The 20559-nt window shown below is 37.6% G+C and overlaps 1 protein-coding gene across 7 annotated transcripts in view; it reads right to left on the bottom strand.

Annotated features, from left to right (window-relative positions):
• hivep1 (HIVEP zinc finger 1) overlaps positions 1–20559 on the bottom strand; it is a 196635-nt gene that overhangs the window by 24244 nt on the left and 151832 nt on the right. For all 7 annotated transcript variants that reach the window (XM_061882709.1, XM_061882705.1, XM_061882708.1 and 4 more), the window contains one exon: positions 5313–5363. In XM_061882709.1, coding sequence (XP_061738693.1) covers positions 5313–5363 — 51 coding nt within the window. The remainder of the gene's footprint in view (positions 1–5312; positions 5364–20559) is intronic.

Raw genomic sequence — 20559 nt, 5'->3', positions numbered from 1 at the left:
GCGTTAGGAATGTCGTAGAGACATAAAACGAAAACATCTATGTAGGTCTCACTTAGACCTACATTTCAATCATTGACATGCTTCAGCAAAAATCAACAGGAAGTGGGAAATTACCCCTTCAAAACCAAAGTTTTGTAAAAACCCGACACCTTTTTTTAAACATTATTTCCTCTAAACGCGTTTGTTGTGTTGGCTTCAAACTCGCACAGGAGAGAGATTGAACCCTTCTGATTAAAATTTGCCGAAAGAGTTCATCCAACAGCTCCGGTTTTGATTTTACGAGCCTTCAAAGAACCGCTACGCTGATGCTGCTGCCGTCTCAAGATGGCCGCTTGAAAGCAGGAAGAACCAGCGTGACCACACAATGCAGAGAAGGTAGGTGATGTGCAGGTAATGATATGTTGACTGGGTGAAAGAAGGAGGCACCAGTTTGACACCAGGATACAGAGAAGGTAGGTAATGTGAAGGTAAAGATATGTTGACTGGGTGAATGAAGGAAGCATCAGTGTGACCCCAGGATGCAGGGAAGGTAGGTAATGTGCAGGTAAAGATATGTTGGATGGGTAAAAGCAGGAAACACCAGCAAAAGTCGGTCCCGTCCATCGCTGCTTGCAGCTTTAATTATTGTTATTATTGTTTTGTTTTTTTACCCTTTATTCGACTCCTTTTACCGTATTGCTGTCACGGCGAGGACTATGGTGAGGTTTGTTTTCCCATGGTGCAAAGCGATTGGAACAGACATGGCGTGAAGGTAATGACATCTTTAATCTTAACTCAAAAATATTACAAAAAACTAAGTTTTAATAATCAGTGGAGGTTCAAAACTTGGCTATGAAAACAAAGACTTGCACTAAGGCAAAACTATGGTCATAAAACAAAACTTGTGAACTATGGCGTGAATTAAAACAACTTACTTGGACCGAGAAAAAAAAAAAAGAGTATGAAAAAGGCAGCATGGATTACGAGGGTGATGTTGTCAGGCTGACTGCCTGGCAACTACAGGCTTAAATAGTGGTGATTAACAGGTGCATGGGTCCAAATGAACCAGGTGCGTGACAAGACAGGTGAAAACTAATTGGTCGTCATGGTGACAAAACAAACAAGAGTGCGCAAAAAAAGGAATTAATGGAGTCAAAAACCAAACAGAACATAACATTAGAATAGCAATCAACAGAGAAATTGAGGACACACAAACATGACACAAAACAATCCAAAAGTAGTCAAACAAAAATGAGTAATACAACAACAGTATCATGATACATGATTTTTCTGAAGAGGGGTTATTTTCATTTTAAATATGAACAATATTTACCTGGACAATACCTCAAATCCAAACAGTTTTTAATTAATTTTTAAATAACATAAAGCTCATTTTGGATTGATTATTTTTCACTTTTTCTCACAACAAAACAAAAATAGCAAATATGTAATTTTTATTTTATTTTAACTTGTAAAGTCTTTTTCTTAACTGATGCCATCATTTTTGCATAACATGAGTTTTATTTTACTAATTTTTTTATCTGACCAAAATGGTTTTAAAACGATCAAAATTGACACATGTAGTATTATTTTTGTTTAGGGAATTTTTTATTTGTATTTATTTATTTTTTAAATCAGTCTAACAAAAAAATAAACAATAATACAACAATAATACAAAATTCAGAATAGCAATAAACAGAGCAATTAAGAGGTCACACAAACATGACAGAAAACAATCCAAAAGTAGTCAAACAAAAATGAACAACATCAACAACTGTATCATGATAAATGATTTTTCCGAAGGTTTTTTAAATTTTAAATAGGAAAAATATTTTACAGGTGTACATTTTGCATTAATTCTTTTTCACTTTTTCTCAAAACATAACAAAAATAGCACTTTTTTTTTTTCCTTTTTTTTTTTTTTTACTTTTAAGGTATTTTTCTTAACTGATGTCATCATTTTTAATTATAATACATTTGCATAACATTTTATTTTACGAGTTATTATGTGCCCTAAATGCTTTTAAAAGGATCAAAATTGACATGTGTAATATTTTTGTTTAGGGAATTTTTACATGTTTTAATTGTTTTTATTTTTTTTTAAATCAATCTAACAAAATAATGAACAATAATAATACAACATTCAGAATAGCAATAAACAGAGCAATTAAGAAGACACACAAACATGACAGAAAACAATCCAAAAGTAGTCAAACAAAAATTAATAATATCAACAACAGTATCATGATACATGATTTTTCCGAAGAAGGTTTTTTAAATTTTAAATAGGAAAAATATTTTACAGGTGTACATTTTGGATTGATTCTTTTTCACTTTTTCTCAAAACAAAACAAAAATAGCAAATATGTTTTTATTTTTTAACTTTTGAGGTATTTTTCTTAACTGATGTCATAATTTTTAATTATAATAAATTTGCATAACATGAGTTTTATTTTACGAGTTATTATGTGCCCTAAATGCTTTTAAAAGGATCAAAATTGACACGTGTAATATTTTTGTTTAGGGAATTTTTACATGTTTTAATTGTTTTTATTTTTTTTAAAATCAATCTAACAAAATAATGAACAATAATAATACAACATTCAGAATAGCAATAAACAGAGCAATTAAGAAGACACACAAACATGACAGAAAACAATCCAAAAGTAGTCAAACAAAAATTAATAATATCAACAACAGTATCATGATACATGATTTTTCCGAAGAAGGTTTTTAAAATTTTAAATAGGAAAAATATTTTACAGGACTACATTTTGGATTGATTCTTTTTCACTTTTTCTCAAAACAAAACAAAAATGGCAAATATGTTTTTTTTAAGTTTTTAAAAAAAAAACTTTTAAGGTATTTTTCTTAACTGATGCCATTATTTTTAATTAGTATACATTTGCATAACATGAGTTTTATTTTACAAATTATTTTATGTGCCCTAAATGCTTTTAAAAGGATCAAAATTGACATGTGTAATATTTTTGTTTAGGGAATTTTTACTTTTTTTTAACTGTTTTTATCTTTTTAAAAGCAATCTAACAAAATAATGAACAATAATAATACAACATTCAGAATAGCAATAAACAGAGCAATTAAGAGGTCACACAAACATGACAGAAAACAATCCAAAAGTAGTCAAACAAAAATTAATAATATCAACAACAGTATCATGATACATGATTTTTCCGAAGAAGGTTTTTTAAATTTTAAATAGGAAAAATATTTTACAGGACTACATTTTGGATTGATTCTTTTTCACTTTTTCTCAAAACAAAACAAAAATAGCAAATATGTTTTTATTTTTTAACTTTTGAGGTATTTTTCTTAACTAATGTCATCATTTTTTATTATAATAAATTTGCATAACATGAGTTTTATTTTACGAGTTATTATGTGCCCTAAATGCTTTTAAAAGGATCAAAATTGACATGTGTAATATTTTTCTTTAGGGAATTTTTACATTTTTCAATTGTTTTTATTTATTATTTAATCAATCTAACAAAATAATGAACAATAATAATACAACATTCAGAATAGCAATAAACAGAGCAATTAAGAGGACACACAAACATGACAGAAAACAATCCAAAAGTAGTAAAACAAAAATTAATAATATCAACAACAGTATCATGATACATGATTTTTCCGAAGAAGGTTTTTAAAATTTTAAATAGGAAAAATATTTTACAGGACTACATTTTGGATTGATTCTTTTTCACTTTTTCTCAAAACAAAACAAAAATAGCAAATATGTTTTTATTTTTTAACTTTTAAGGTATTTTTCTTAAGTGATGCCATTATTTTTAATTAGTATAAATTTGCATAACACAAGTTTTATTCTACAAATTATTTTATGTGCCCTAAATGCTTTTAAAAGGATCAGAATTGACACGTGTAATATTTTTGTTTAGGGAATTTTCACATGTTTTAATTGTTTTTATTTTTTTTTAAATCAATCTAACAAAATAATGAACAATAATAATACAACATTCAGAATAGCAATAAACAGAGCAATTAAGAGGTCACACAAACATGACAGAAAACAATCCAAAAGTAGTCAAACAAAAATTAATAATATCAACAACAGTATCATGATACATGATTTTTCCGAAGAAGGTTTTTTAAAATTTAAATATGAAAAATATTTTACAGGTGTACATTTTGGATTGATTCCTTTTCACTTTTTCTCAAAACAAAACAAAAATAGCAAATATGTTTTTATTTTTTAACTTTTAAGGTATTTTTCTTAAGTGATGCCATTATTTTTAATTAGTATAAATTTGCATAACACGAGTTTTATTCTACAAATTATTTTATGTGCCCTAAATGCTTTTCAAAGGATCAGAATTGACACGTGTAATATTTTTGTTTAGGGAATTTTTACATGTTTTAATTGTTTTCATTTTTTTTAAAATCAATCTAACAAAATAATGAACAATAATAATACAACATTCAGAATAGCAATAAACAGAGCAATTAAGAGGTCACACAAACATGACAGAAAACAATCCAAAAGTAGTAAAACAAAAATTAATAATATCAACAACAGTATCATGATACATGATTTTTCCGAAGAAGGTTTTTAAAATTTTAAATAGGAAAAATATTTTACAGGACTACATTTTGGATTGATTCTTTTTCACTTTTTCTCAAAACAAAACAAAAATGGCAAATATGTTTTTTTTAAGTTTTTAAAAAAAAAACTTTTAAGGTATTTTTCTTAACTGATGCCATTATTTTTAATTAGTATACATTTGCATAACATGAGTTTTATTTTACAAATTATTTTATGTGCCCTAAATGCTTTTAAAAGGATCAAAATTGACATGTGTAATATTTTTGTTTAGGGAATTTTTACTTTTTTTAACTGTTTTTATCTTTTTAAAAGCAATCTAACAAAATAATGAACAATAATAATACAACATTCAGAACAGCAATAAACAGAGCAATTAAGTTGACACACAGACATGACACAAAACAATCCAAAAGTAGTCCAAAAAAAATGTTAATAAATAATAATAAGTATCAATATTAATAAATAATAATTCCAACATAGCAGTGATCACAAATCCCTCATTTACTTTCACATCACAGCCATTTATTTAAAAAAAATAAATAAATACATTTAAAAAATAAATCACATCTCATAAGCTTAACAAAACATTGCGTCCAATATTTTCCACAAAGATAAAAGTTAAAAAAAATGTTTTTACGCCTTTTCAATAACTCAAGGACTACTTTTATGCCCCGTTTGGCCTTAAATATAATTCAATCAAATCTTCCCATAATTATTTTGAGAATATTACATTGAAACCAACTCTTACCTTTCGTTGAGCTCGTGTCTTTAAGCTCTTTCTGCGCCTCTTCGATTTTATCTGCAATGCAAAAAAAAAAAGGACCATTTTTAGCACATGAAGAAGGGCGACTGTTATTGTTTGGCGGAATGGAAGTAAGCAAGGTGGCAGGGATTCCTCCCGCCCGCCTTGTGAAATGCAAAAGAGATATTCCTGCTTGGCCGAGGGAGTGCAGTGTTCCAAGGTGGAAAGTGGTGTGTTGTAGCCACGCCCACATTTCAAGAGAAAGCGTGACTTTGCATGATGTGGAGGTCAACTTTTCTGCAGGTTGTCATGTCTGTTCATCACAAAGCCTGCACTTAATATACTTTTCTGCAGGTTGTCTGTTCATCACAAAGCCTGCACTTAATATACATGAAACACCGTGGATGGGGTCCAAACCATCCATTTTCTATACTGTGGAGACTCGGGTAGGCGGGTCTTTATTCTCATTGCACAAGTACAACCAAACTTTGTAAACAATAAACTAACATAAACAGAAACAATCTTGCGAAAACAGAACTCCCAAAAACTTTAAAATGACGCCAATATATGTGTTGAAATTGTGGAAAAAGCGATGTTTTTTGTTGTTGTTATAAAACGCCGTATATATATATATATATATATTTATATTTATTTAAATTAATGTACATTCATAATTTCTGTAACTATGTGGCAATAACAAGCATATTTTTCTGTGTGGCATAAATGCTAAGGACACTTATATATATGCATATACATGTATATATATATATATGTTTACATACATACATACATACATATATATATATATACATATAAACACAGACATACATACACACACTCACACATTTATACACACACGTACACACACATATACTGTATATATATACATTTATATGTATATATACAACATATATATATATATTTACATAAATACATACATACATATTTATACATATATACATACATTTATACACATATATACATATATATGTGTATATATATACATATATAAACACATATACATACATATATATGTATATACATATTTGTATATATATATACATACACAGATACATATATATATATATATATATACATATTAAAACATTCATACACACACATGCGCACGCACGCACGCACACACACATATATGGGACAAACGGTAGAAAATGGATGGATGATGGATTATATATGTGTGTGTATATATATATATATATATATATATATATATTTATATATATATATATATCCACACACACATTTATACACATATAAATACTTATATTGTGTATTTATATACATATATATATACATACATATACAGTATATATATTATATATATATTTACATAAACACATACATACATATTTATACATATATACATGCATATATACACATATATATGTATATATATACATATATAAACACATATACGTACATATATATGTACATACATATTTGTATATATATATATACATACATACACATACATATATATATACATATTAAAACATTTAGAAACACACACGCGCACGCACGCACACACACACACACACACACACATATATGGGACAAACGGTAGAAAATGGATGGATGATGGATTATATATGTATATATATATATGTATATATATATATATATATATATACATATACACACACACACACATTTATACACATATAAATACATATATTGCGTATTTATATATATATATACATACATATATACACATACAGACATATATTTATGCACACACATTTATATATATATATATATATATATATACACACATATATATTGTATATATATATACATATATACATACATTCATATATATATATACATACACATAAACACATACATACATTATAGTGTTATTAAAATAGGGACTTTTGTGGAGGATAGGACCAATTATTCATGTTTACTTTGATCCTAATGGGGAACTTTGCTTTACTATACAAACTTTTTGGTTGGCGAACCATCTTGAAGAACCAATTCGCTTAGTTTGTAGATGGAAGTTCCACCGTACGTATATGTTTGTATGGTGGGAAAAAACCCACACAACCAACGTGCACACTGCACAAAAAGATGCCTCAGTGGAGATTCAAACCCAGGCCAGTATGCGTAGAATATTTGTAAATGTTGAAAAAAAAGAAAAGATGTCAGCTTCTCAATTTCCTTTATATTCTTTAGTTTATGATTTATTACCATATTTCCTTGAATTGCTGCTGGGTATATACTATGTGCCTGCCTAGAATTTCGCAAAATATTATTTTTTTTAGCGCATGTCTAGAATTTCCACAGGGTCAAACTCGTCACGTCACGAGTGACACTTCACCTGTCATCATTTTCAAAATGGAGGAGGCTGATTTCAATCATTTGAAATGGCATAAAGGGAAGAAGATTAAGAGCTATTCAGTAAGATTTAAGGTCCAAGCTATTGAATATGCTAAAAAGAACAGTAAGCAGCTATGTTTTATTAATATACCGTAGCTGCGTGTGTCAAATAGGAGTCATTAAATGACTCCCGCCTCCTGGTGGTAGAGGGCGCTAGTGATCCTTCTTGCGACTACTCGGCTGCAGAAAAAGTGACAACAATATTTTTCCTCTCGCTTGCACTTTTAACATGGAGGATTACATATCTAAAAATAAAACAGTTTTCTAAACAGGACTTTCAATGGAAGCAGGAGGTAATAAAGGAAGATCTCCATCGAGACAGAGAGACTTTTAAAACTGAAGAAAGATAAGGAAGACTTCTATAAACAAGTTATCGATGCTTTTGATCAGAAGGAGCTGCGCATGGACTTCATTTATAAGTAAAGGTAAGACCATGATAACGTTTTTTTTATTAAATGTGCTTTTCATGATGGTATCCTTACATCACACTCAAATTTATAAGCACAGGCCTAAATTTACCGCATGCCTTTGGTAAGTGCCGGAGTGAGAAGAGGTTTTAAATTAATTAGCGCATGCTTGCCTTTACCGCATTCCTTTGGTAAACGCCGGAGAGAGAAGAGGTTTTAAATTAATTCAAGGAAAATACGGTATATTTACCTTCTACTTTACTAAAACTGCTCATTCATAATCTAAGGGGGGAAAAAACATGAGCTTTCCACCCAAGACCATGGAAACTGGATGGAAAAATAAACACGCATTGGCTTTAGCGATGACATCATTGCTCGAGGCGAGTTCTCCGGGACCGATGGCGGCGATTTCGCTTTCGGCCGATGTTAACGGAGGGGGGCAAAAAAACACGCAAATTCTTCCGCGGTTGCCAAAATGCCAATAATTCCATGCCGAGAAGAGGCGAGCGGCCGCTTGGAGGAGGTCAGTGGATTATGTCATCGTGTGTGTGTGTGTGTGTGTGTGTGTGTGTGTGTGTTAACAAGTCACACCCTCCTTTCTATCCCCGGGCACACGCCACGGATGACATAATGCCTCCCCGCCCCGTGGAGCAAAACAAAAGGCGCCCTGCTAGCGGGGAACACGGCGGGAGTTTGTTGAGCGTGTGTCCGTCAGAGAAATGGCGAGTCGCTCATAAAAGGCTGGAATCCCTGGTTCCTCCCGGCAGAAGCCGGCAGTTTACCTCAAGAGTCATCAGGAGCAGACTGCATGTTGTCCTCCAGTAAAGAAGGACGGGCTTGATGTTTGTAGAGAGTGTGAAGGTACTGGAGCTCAAATATAAAGCATTTTAGTCCCCTCTCATTTCTATACTCTAGTCTTTAAGTAGACCCCCCTTTTAGACCAGTTGATCTGCCCTCTCTTTTCTACTCTGCTCTCTTCTCCCTTGTGGAAGGGGGGCACAGGTTTGGTGGCCATGGATGAAGTGCTGGCTGTCCAGAGTCAGGACCCGGGGTGGACCACTCGTCTGTGTATAGGTTGGGGGCATCTCTGTGATGCTGACCTGGGATGGTCTCCTACTGGCCCCACTATGGACTGGACTTTCACTATTATGTTAGATCCAATATGGACTGGACTCTCACTATTATGTTAGATCCACTATGGACTGGACTCTCACATTATTATGTTAGATCCACTATGGACTGGACTCTCACTATTATGTTAAATCCACTATGGACTGGACTCTCACACTATCATGTTAGATCCACTATGGACTGGACTCTCACTATTATGTTAGATCCACTATGGACTGGACTCACACTATTATGTTAGATCCACTATGGACTGGACTCTCACTATTATGTTAGATCCAATATGGACTGGACTCTCACTATTATGTTAGATCCACTATGGACTGGACTCTCACTATTATGTTAGATCCACTAAGGACTGGACTCTCACTATTATGTTGGATCCACTATGGACTGGACTCTCACTATTATGTTAGATCCACTATGGACTGGACTCTCACTATTATGTTAGATCCACTATGGACTGGACTCTCACTATTATGTTAGATCCACTATGGACTGGACTCTCACACTATTATGTTAGATCCACTATGGACTGGACTCTCACACTATTATGTTAGATCCACTATGGACTGGACTCTCACACTATTATGTTAGATTCACTATGGACTGGACTCTCACTATTATGTTAGATCCACTATGGACTGGACTCTCACACTATTATGTTAGATCCACTATGGACTGGACTCTCACACTATTATGTTAGATCCACTATGGACTGGACTCTCACTATTATGTTAGATCCACTATGGACTGGACTCTCACACTATTATGTTAGATTCACTATGGACTGGACTCTCACTATTATGTTAGATCCACTATGGACTGGACTCTCACACAATTATGTTAGATCCACTATGGACTGGACTCTCACTATTATGTTAGATCCACTATGGACTGGACTCACACTATTATGTTAGATCCACTATGGACTGGACTCTCACAATATTATGTTAGATCCATTATGGACTGGACTCACACTATTATGTTAGATCCACTATGGACTGGACTCTCACACAATTATGTTAGATCCACTATGGACTGGACTCTCACTATTATGTTAGATCCACTATGGACTGGACTCACACTATTATGCTAGATCCACTATGGACTGGACTCTCACTATTATGTTAGATCCACTATGGACTGGACTCTCACACTATTATGTTAGATCCACTATGGACTGGACTCTCACTATTATGTTAGATCCACTATGGACTGGACTCTCACTATTATGTTAGATCCACTATGGACTGGACTCTCACTATTATGTTAGATCCACTATGGACTGGACTCTCACTATTATGTTAGATCCACTATGGACTGGACTCACACACTATTATGTTAGATCCACTATGGACTGGACTCACACTATTATGTTAGATCCAATATGGACTGGATTCTCACTATTATGTTAGATCCACTATGGACTGGACTCTCACTATTATGTTAGATCCACTAAGGACTGGACTCTCACTATTATGTTAGATCCACTATGGACTGGACTCTCACTATTATGTTAGATCCACTATGGACTGGACTCACACTATTATGCTAGATCCACTATGGACTGGACTCTCACACTATTATGTTAGATCCACTATGGACTGGACTCTCACTATTATGTTGGATCCACTATGGACTGGACTCTCACTATTATGTTGGATCCACTATGGACTGGACTCTCACACTATTATGTTGGATCCACTATGGACTGGACTCTCACTATTATGTTGGATCCACTATGGACTGGACTCTCACTATTATGTTAGATCCACTATGGACTGGACTCTCACTATTATGTTAGATCCACTATGGACTGGACTTTCACTATTATGTTAGATCCAATATGGACTGGACTCTCACTATTATGTTAGATCCACTATGGACTGGACTCTCACTATTATGTTAGATCCACTATGGACTGGGCTCTCACTATTATGTTAGATCCACTATGGACTGGACTCTCACACTATTATGTTAGATCCACTATGGACTGGACTCTCACTATTATGTTAGATCCACTATGGACTGGACTCTCACTATTATGTTAGATCCACTATGGACTGGACTCTCACTATTATGTTAGATCCACTATGGACTGGACTCTCACTATTATGTTAGATCCACTATGGACTCTCACACTATTATGTTAAATCCACTATGGACTCTCTCACTATTATGTTAAATCCACTATTGACTGGACTTTCACTATTATGTTAGATCCACTATGGACTGGACTCTCACTATTATGTTAGATCCACTATGGACTGGACTCTCACTATTATGTTAGATCCACTATGGACTGGACTCTCACTATTATGTTAGATCCACTAAGGACTGGACTCTCACTATTATGTTAGATCCACTATGGACTGGACTCTCACTATTATGTTAGATCCAATATGGACTCGACTCTCACTATTATGTTAGATCCACTATGGACTGGACTCTCACTATTATGTTAGATCCACTATGGACTGGGCTCTCACTATTATGTTAGATCCACTATGGACTGGACTCTCACACTATTATGTTAGATCCACTATGGACTGGACTCTCACTATTATGTTAGATCCACTAAGGACTGGACTCTCACTATTATGTTAGATCCACTATGGACTGGACTCTCACTATTATGTTAGATCCACTATGGACTGGACTCTCACACTATTATGTTAGATCCACTATGGACTGGACTCTCACACTATTATGTTAGATCCACTATGGACTGGACTCTCACTATTATGTTAGATCCACTATGGACTGGACTCTCACTATTATGTTAGATCCACTATGGACTGGACTCTCACACTATTATGTTAGATCCACTATGGACTGGACTCTTACTATTCTGTTAGATCCACTATGGACTGGACTCTCACTATTATGTTAGATCCACTATGGACTGGACTCTCACTATTATGTTAGATCCACTATGGACTGGACTCTCACTATTATGTTAGATCCACTATGGACTGGACTTTCACTATTATGTTAGATCCAATATGGACTGGACTCTCACACTATTATGTTAGATCCACTATAGACTGGACTCTCACTATTATGTTAGATCCACTATGGACTGGACTCTCACTATTATGTTAGATCCACTATGGACTGGACTCTCACTATTATGTTAGATCCACTATGGACTGGACTCTCACACTATTATGTTAGATCCACTATGGACTGGACTCTTACTATTCTGTTAGATCCACTATGGACTGGACTCTCACTATTATGTTAGATCCACTATGGACTGGACTCTCACTATTATGTTAGATCCACTATGGACTGGACTCTTACTATTATGTTAGATCCACTATGGACTGGACTCTCACTATTATGTTAGATCCACTATGGACTGGACTCTCACTATTATGTTAGATCCATAATCTTAGATCTTTCAATGGAAGCAGGAGGTAAAAATCAAAGGTAAACCAACACCGGAGCTAAAATGTTTGTTTCAGACATTGATCTCCATCGAGACGGAGAGACGTTTAAAACTGAAGAAAGATAAGGAAGACTTCTATAAACAAGTTATCGATGCTTTTGATCAGAAGGAGCTGCGCATGGACTTCATTTATAAGTAAAGGTAAAACCATAATAAAAATGTTTTAATTAAATGTGAGTAACTTATTCACCAATCTAATGGTGAATAAAATACGCTTTAGGGTTCATATGTTTGTAAATCTGACTGTGATGAAGTCAGTGCCTCACCAGCCATGAAACTCACTGCATGTTACTTCTGTACGTATACTTTTGACCCAGCAGATGTGCTCACATGTTCAGTAGAGCCATAATAAATTCTAATAAGAACCAAACTTCATGAATGTTTGTTTTTTGTGAGCAACAAGTATGTGCTGCAATCATTCTATCAAAACAAAATAAGAGTTGTAGAAATGATTGGAAACTCAAGTCAGCCATGACAGGATGTTCCTAAAAAGTGACCATGACTGTACATCACATTTGAATCCAGTCGTGCTCCTTACGTAACAAACCACCAAAACAGAAAAAGAAGCCCCCGCCCGCCTGCTGACTGACGGCCATGACGTCATGCTCAGTACGCAGGAAACAATGGAAAGGACACGGCTGCAAGTCCTTCATCCCTCGCCCTTAATAAGGAGAAAATATTCCGTCCACGTGGGCCAAGTTACGAAGACAGCAGGGAACTATTATGCCGTGCTCCCATTTCCCTGCTCGGGTTTTGCTAAAGTGCTTGTCATGATGATCGCATATTTAATACTGGGGGGGGGGGGGGGGTTCTGAGACGTCCATCTTGCCATCTGCAAAGCATGTAGTCGTCCCGGAGCCTCCAGAAAACAACAAAAAGGAGAACGTAAATGAATGGAACCCAGAGACCGCAGTGGAACCTGGCAGGACCCCACTAACTAAAAATTGGACTATCAGGCGCACTTAAAATCCTTTCGTTTTCTCAAAACTCCACAGTGCGCCGGAAGTACGGAATCATTTTTGGTTGAGCTTACCGAACTCAAAGCTATTTTATTTGGTACATGGTGAAATGATAAGTGTGACCAGTAGATGGCTCAGTAGAGGCACTTAAGTCCCATCTTAAAACTCATTTGTATACTCTAGCCTTTAAATACACCCCCTTTTTAGACCAGTTGATCTGCCGTTTCTTTTCTTTTCAACCCTTGGTCCGGTGGTCATGGATAAAGTGCTGGCTGTCCAGAGTCAGGACCCAGGGTGGACCGCTCCCCCGTGCATCAGTTGGGGACATCTCTGTGATGCTGACCTGGCTCCGCTCGGGATGGTCTCCTGCTGGCCCCACTATGGACTGGACTCTCACTATTATGTTAGATCCACTATGGACTGGACTCTCACTATTATGTTAGATCCATTATGGACTCTCACTATTATGTTAGATCCACTATGGACTGGACTCTCACACTATTATGTTAGATCCACTATGGACTGGACTCTCACTATTATGTTAGATCCACTACGGACTGGACTCTCACTATTAAGTTAGATCCACTATGGACTGGACTCACACTATTATGTTAGATCCACTATGGACTGGACTCTCACACTATTATGTTGGATCCACTATGGACTGGACTCTCACTTTTATGTTGGATCCACTATGGACTGGACTCTCACTATTATGTTAGATCCACTATGGACTGGACTCTCTCACTATTATGTTAGATCCACTATGGACTGGACTCTCTCACTATTATGTTAGATCCACTATGGACTGGACTCTCACTATTATTTTAGATCCACTATGGACTGGACTCTCACTATTATGTTGGATCCACTATGGACTGGACTCTCACTATCATGTTAGATCCACTATGGACAGGACTCTCACTATTATGTTAGATCCACTATGGACTGGACTCTCACACTATTATGTTAGATCCACTATGGACTGGACTCACACTATTATGTTAGATCCACTATGGACTGGACTCTCACACTATCATGTTAGATCCACTATGGACTGGACTCTCACTATTATGTTAGATCCACTATGGACTGGACTCTCTCTATTATGTTAGATCCACTATGGACTGGACTCTCACTATTATGTTCGATCCACTATGGACTGGACTCTCACTATTATGTTAGATCCACTATGGACTGGACTCACACTATTATGTTAGATCCACTATGGACTGGACTCACACTATTATGTTAGATCCACTATGGACTGGACTCACACTATTATGTTAGATCCACTATGGACTGGACTCACACTATCATGTTAGATCCACTATGGACTGGACTCTCACTATTATGTTGGATCCACTATGGACTGGACTCACACTATTATGTTAGATCCACTATGGACTGGACTCACACTATTATGTTAGATCCACTATGGACTGGACTCTCACACTATCATGTTAGATCCACTATGGACTGGACTCTCACTATTATGTTGGATCCACTATGGACTGGACTCTCACTATTATGTTAGGTCCACTATGGACTGGACTCTCACTATTATGCTAGATCCGCTATGGACTGGACTCTCACTATTATGTTCGATCCACTATGGACTGGATCTAAGAAAGGATGGGGCGAGGTACACCCCTTTGTCCACAACTGCGTGAGCAAATAGTCAAACAGTTTAAGAACAACCTTTCTCAAAGTGACATTGCAAGAAATTGAGGGATTTCAACATCTACGCTCCATAATATCATCAAAAGGTTCAGAGAGTCTGGAGAAATCACTCCACGTAAGCGACATGGCCGGAAACCAACATTGAATGACCGTGACCTTCCATCCCTCAGACGGCACTGTATCAAAAACTGACATCAATCTCTAAAGGATATCACCACATGGGCTCAGGAACACTTCAGAAAACCACTGTCACTAAATACAGTTTGTCGCTACATCTGTAAGTGCAAGTTAGAGCTCTATTATGCAAAGCAAAAGCGTTTTATCAACAACATTCAGAAACGCCGCCGGCTTCTCTGGGCCTGAGATCGTCTAAGATGGACTGATGCAAAGTGGAAAAGTGTTCTGTGGTCTAACGAGTCCACATTTAAATTTTTTTGGGGACATATTCGACATCGTGTCATCCGGACCAAAGGGGAACCATCCAGACTGTTATCGACGCAAAGTGCAAAAGCCAGCATGTGTGATGGTATGGGGGTGCATTAGTGCCCAAGGCATGGGTAACTTACACATGTGTGAAGGCACCATTAATGCTGAAAGGTACATACAGGTTTTGGAATACATATGCTGCCATCTAAGTGCCATATTTTTCATGGACGCCCCTGATTATTTCAGCAAGACAATGCCAAGCCAAATTCAGCATGTTTTACAACAGCGTGGCTTCGTAAAAAAGAGTGCGGGTACTTTCCTGGCCCGCCTGCAGTCCAGACCTGTCTCCCATGGAAAATGTGTGGCGCATTATGAAGCGTAAAATACGACAGCGGAGACCCCGGACTGCTGAACGACTGAAGCTCTACATAAAACAAGAATGGGAAAGAATTCCACTTTCAAAGCTTCAACAATTAGTTTCCTCAGTTCCCAAACGTTTATTGAGTGTTGTTAAAAGCAAAGGTGATGTAACACAGTGGTGAACATGCCCTTTCCCAACTACTTTGGCACCTGTTGCAGCCATGAAATTCCATCCCATCCATCCCTCCATTTTCTACCACTTATTCCCTTTCGGGGTCGCTGGCGCCTATCTCAGCTACAATCGGGCGGAAGGCGGGGTACACCCTGGACAAGTCACCACCTCATCGCAGGGCTAACACAGATAGACAGACAACATTCACACTCACATTCACTCACTAGGGACCATTTAGTGTTGCCAATCAACCTATCCCCAGGTGCATGTCTTTGGAAGTGGGAGGAAGCCGGAGTACCCGGAGGGAACCCACGCATTCACGGGGAGAACATGCAAACTCCACACAGAAAGATCCCGAGCCTGGATTTGAACCTTCGTATTGTGAGGCAGACGCACTAACCCCTCTCCCACCGTGAAGCTTTTTTCTAGTCCTTCACTCTCACTTTCCTCATCCACGAATCCTTCATTTCTAAGTGAATTATTATTTGCAAAAATATAGTAAAGTTTATGGGTTTGAACATCAAATATGTTGTCTTTGTAGCATATTCAACTGAATATGGCTTGACAAGGATTTGCAAATCTTTGTATTCTGTTTATATTTACATCTAACACAATTTCCCAACTCATATGGAAACGGGGTTTGTATATATACATACATATATATATACATATATATAAATATGACAGAGGTAAAACTAGGCAACATAACTCTTAAGACCCTTAAGAAACACATTTTGCTCAACCGTCTGCACCGATGGCCTCACCGCGCCAAACGGACGCCGTCAGCTACATGGCGGCAGCTTTTCAAGGCGGCGTGAGGCGTCCATATCTACAATATTTACTCCTTTCTGCCGGCATTTTTTTTTGTTTGTCAAGCTGCTCTGCCAGCTAGCATCAAAAGATACCTGCTCTGCTTGTTTTGATAGAACAGCATCTGTGTGATTGTGATACCATTAGTATGCGCGGCGCCACACCGGCACAGCAGCCTCGACGCTTCCAGGAAAAATAAACAGAGCCTGCGAGCAGACGGACCCGAAAGGTAGAGGACAAAAGAGCTCGGACGAGAGGCATCGCCAGTCCGTGCACACTTTGTGGCGTCCTAACTGGATGGAGAGGAGGAGGACGGGATGGAGATGACGGGATGGTAGTCGGCAGCTGCCCCCGACTTCCTTGTCGCTGCGCGGGAGGGAGGTTATGTAACCAAAGCACCTTCACCAGCATTCTGTGCACGCCCGGCTTTGTGCAAACACACATTCAAACACACACACACACACGTGCACCCTGAGAGGGACGGATGCATTCTTTGAACAGTCAAGGACATCTGCAAAGACAACAAGACAAGAAGAGTCCGTATCGACTGGTTCGATCCCCTTAAAAGTTACGTCGAGCTTTCAAGGGTGGGTTTTATTCTCCTGAGAACTAGTGTCCTCTGTATTGCACGATTATTTCATTATATTTCAGATGGAAATAGCTTGTGGGGAGGCGTGGCCTGCAGTCCTGCAGCGAGGCGGGGTGTGCATGGATCGGCGCCGCGAAGGACGAGGTCGGGGAAGTGGGAGTTGATGAGAGAGAGAGAGAACCCGAGCACGAACGAAAGCGAAAGAGAGACGGAGATGGACACAGACCTGTCTCCCATTGAAAATGTGTGACGCATTATGAAGCCTAAAATAGGACAACGGAGACCTTGGATTGTTGGAGAACTTAAGCTGTCAAGAATGGGAAAGAATTCCACCTGAAAAGCTTCAAAAATGTGTCTCCTCAGTTCCCAAACGTTTACAGAATGTTGTTAAAAGGAAAGGCCATGTAACACAGTGGTAAAAATGCCCCTGTGACAGGGGCATTTGTGAAAGATTTGTGGATGAGGATATTGATAGTGAAGGACTAGAAAAAAAATTTATTAACAAAATAAAATAAAAAGCAACGGCTCTGGGCGGAGGCAGTGGGAGCGTTTCAGATGTAATTAGACACATTTACTAGGATAATTCTGGAAGATCCCTTCTCCGCTTATTGTGTTAATAGTGTTTTAGTGAGATTGTAAAGACATACCTCAAAGTCGGATGGCTGCGGTGAACGCCAGTGTCTCAGAGAGAAGCCAAGCTCACAGCTGCCTTTTTGACAGCTGCTGCAGGAGGATGCATAATCCACCGATGTCTCCGGTAAGATATACATCACAATTTCCCCACCCAAAAACATACTTGTTGACGTAGAGAATACAGGTTTTGGAGCAACCCGAGCAACGTTATCATGGACGCCCCTGCTTATTTCAGCAAGACAATGCCAAACCACGTTCTGCATGTGGCTTTTTAGTAAAAGAGCGCGGGTACTAGACTGGCCTGCCTGTAGTCCAGACCTGTCTCCCATTGAAAATATGTGACGCATTATAAAGCCTAAAATAGGACAACGGAGACCTTGGATTGTTGAACAACTTAAGCTGTCAAGAATGGGAAAGAATTCCACCTGAAAAGCTTCAAAAATGTGTCTCCTCAGTTCCCAAACGTTTACTGAGTGTTGTTAAAAGGAAATGCCATGTAACACAGTGGTAAAAAGTTAAAACAAGTTAAAACTCTACTATGCAAAGCCAAAGCCATTTATCAACAACACCCAGAAATGCCGCCGACTTCAATGGGCCTGAGTTCATCTAAGATGGACTGATGCAAAGTGGACAAGTGTCCTGTGGTCTGACGAGTCCACATTTCGAATTGTTTTTGGAAACTGTGGACTTTGTATACTCCCGACCAAGAAGCTGGCATGTGTGATGGTATGGGGGTGCATTAGTGCCCAAGACATGGGTAACTTACACATCTGTGATGGTATGGGGGTGTATTAGTGCCCAAGACATGGGTAACTTACACATCTGTGAAGGCACCATTAATGCTGAAAGGTACATACAGCTTTTGGAGCAACCCAAGCAACGTTATCATGGACGCCCCTGCTTATTTCAGCAAGACAATGTCAAGCCACATTCTGCACGTGTTACAACAGCGTGGCTTTTTAGTAAAAGAGTGCGGGTACTAGACTGGCCTGCCTGTAGTCCAGACCTGTCTCCCATTGAAAATGTGTGACGCATTATAAAGCCTAAAATAGGACAACGGAGACCCAACTTAAGCTGTCAAGAATGGGAAAGAATTCCACCTGAAAAGCTTCAAAAATGTGTCTCCTCAGTTCCCAAACGTTTACTGGGTGTTGTTAAAAGGAAAGGCCATGTAACACAGTGGTAAAAAGTTAAAACAAGTTAAAACTCTACTATGCAAAGCCAAAGCCATTTATCAACAACACCCAGAAATGCCGCCGACTTCACTGGGCCTGAGTTCATCTAAGATGGACTGATGCAAAGTGGACAAGTGTCCTGTGGTCTGACGAGTCCACATTTCAAATTGTTTTTGGAAACTGTGGACTTTGTATACTCCCGACCAAGAAGCCGGCATCTGTGATGGTATGAGGGTGCATTAGTGCCCAAGGCATGGGTAACTTACACATGTGTGATGGTATGGGGGTGTATTAGTGCCCAAGACATGGGTAACTTACACATCTGTGAAGGCACCATTAATGCTGAAAGGTACATACAGGTTTTGGAGCAACCCAAGCAACGTTATCATGGACGCCCCTGCTTATTTCAGCAAGACAATGTCAAGCCACATTCTGCACGTGTTACAACAGCGTGGCTTTTTAGTAAAAGAGTGCGGGTACTAGACTGGCCTGCCTGTAGTCCAGACCTGTCTCCCATTGAAAATGTGAGATGCATTATAAAGCCTAAAATAGGACAACAGAGACCCAACTTAAGCTGTCAAGAATTCGGAAAGAATTCCAACTAAAAAGCTTCAAAAATGTGTCTCCTCGGTTCCCAAACGTTTACTGGGTGTTGTTAAAAGGAAGGGCCATGTAACACAGTGGTAAAAAGTTAAAACAAGTTAAAACTCTACTATGCAAAGCCAAAGCCATTTATCAACAACACCCAGAAATGCCGCCGACTTCACTGGGCCTGAGTTCATCTAAGATGGACTGATGCAAAGTGGACAAGTGTCCTGTGGTCTGACGAGTCCACATTTCGAATTGTTTTTGGAAACTGTGGACTTTGTATACTCCCGACCAAAAAGCCAGCATGTGTGATGGTATGGGGGTGCATTAGTGCCCAAGACATGGGTAACTTACACATGTGTGATGGTATGGGGGTGCATTAGTGCCCAAGGCATGGGTAACTTACACATCTGTGAAGGCACCATTAATGCTGAAAGGTACACACAGGTTTTGGAGCAACCCAAGCAAC

This window comes from Nerophis ophidion, linkage group LG21 (assembly GCF_033978795.1).
Source record: "Nerophis ophidion isolate RoL-2023_Sa linkage group LG21, RoL_Noph_v1.0, whole genome shotgun sequence".
NCBI lineage: Eukaryota > Metazoa > Chordata > Actinopteri > Syngnathiformes > Syngnathidae > Nerophis > Nerophis ophidion.
This window is presented reverse-complemented; position numbering and strand designations above follow the sequence as displayed.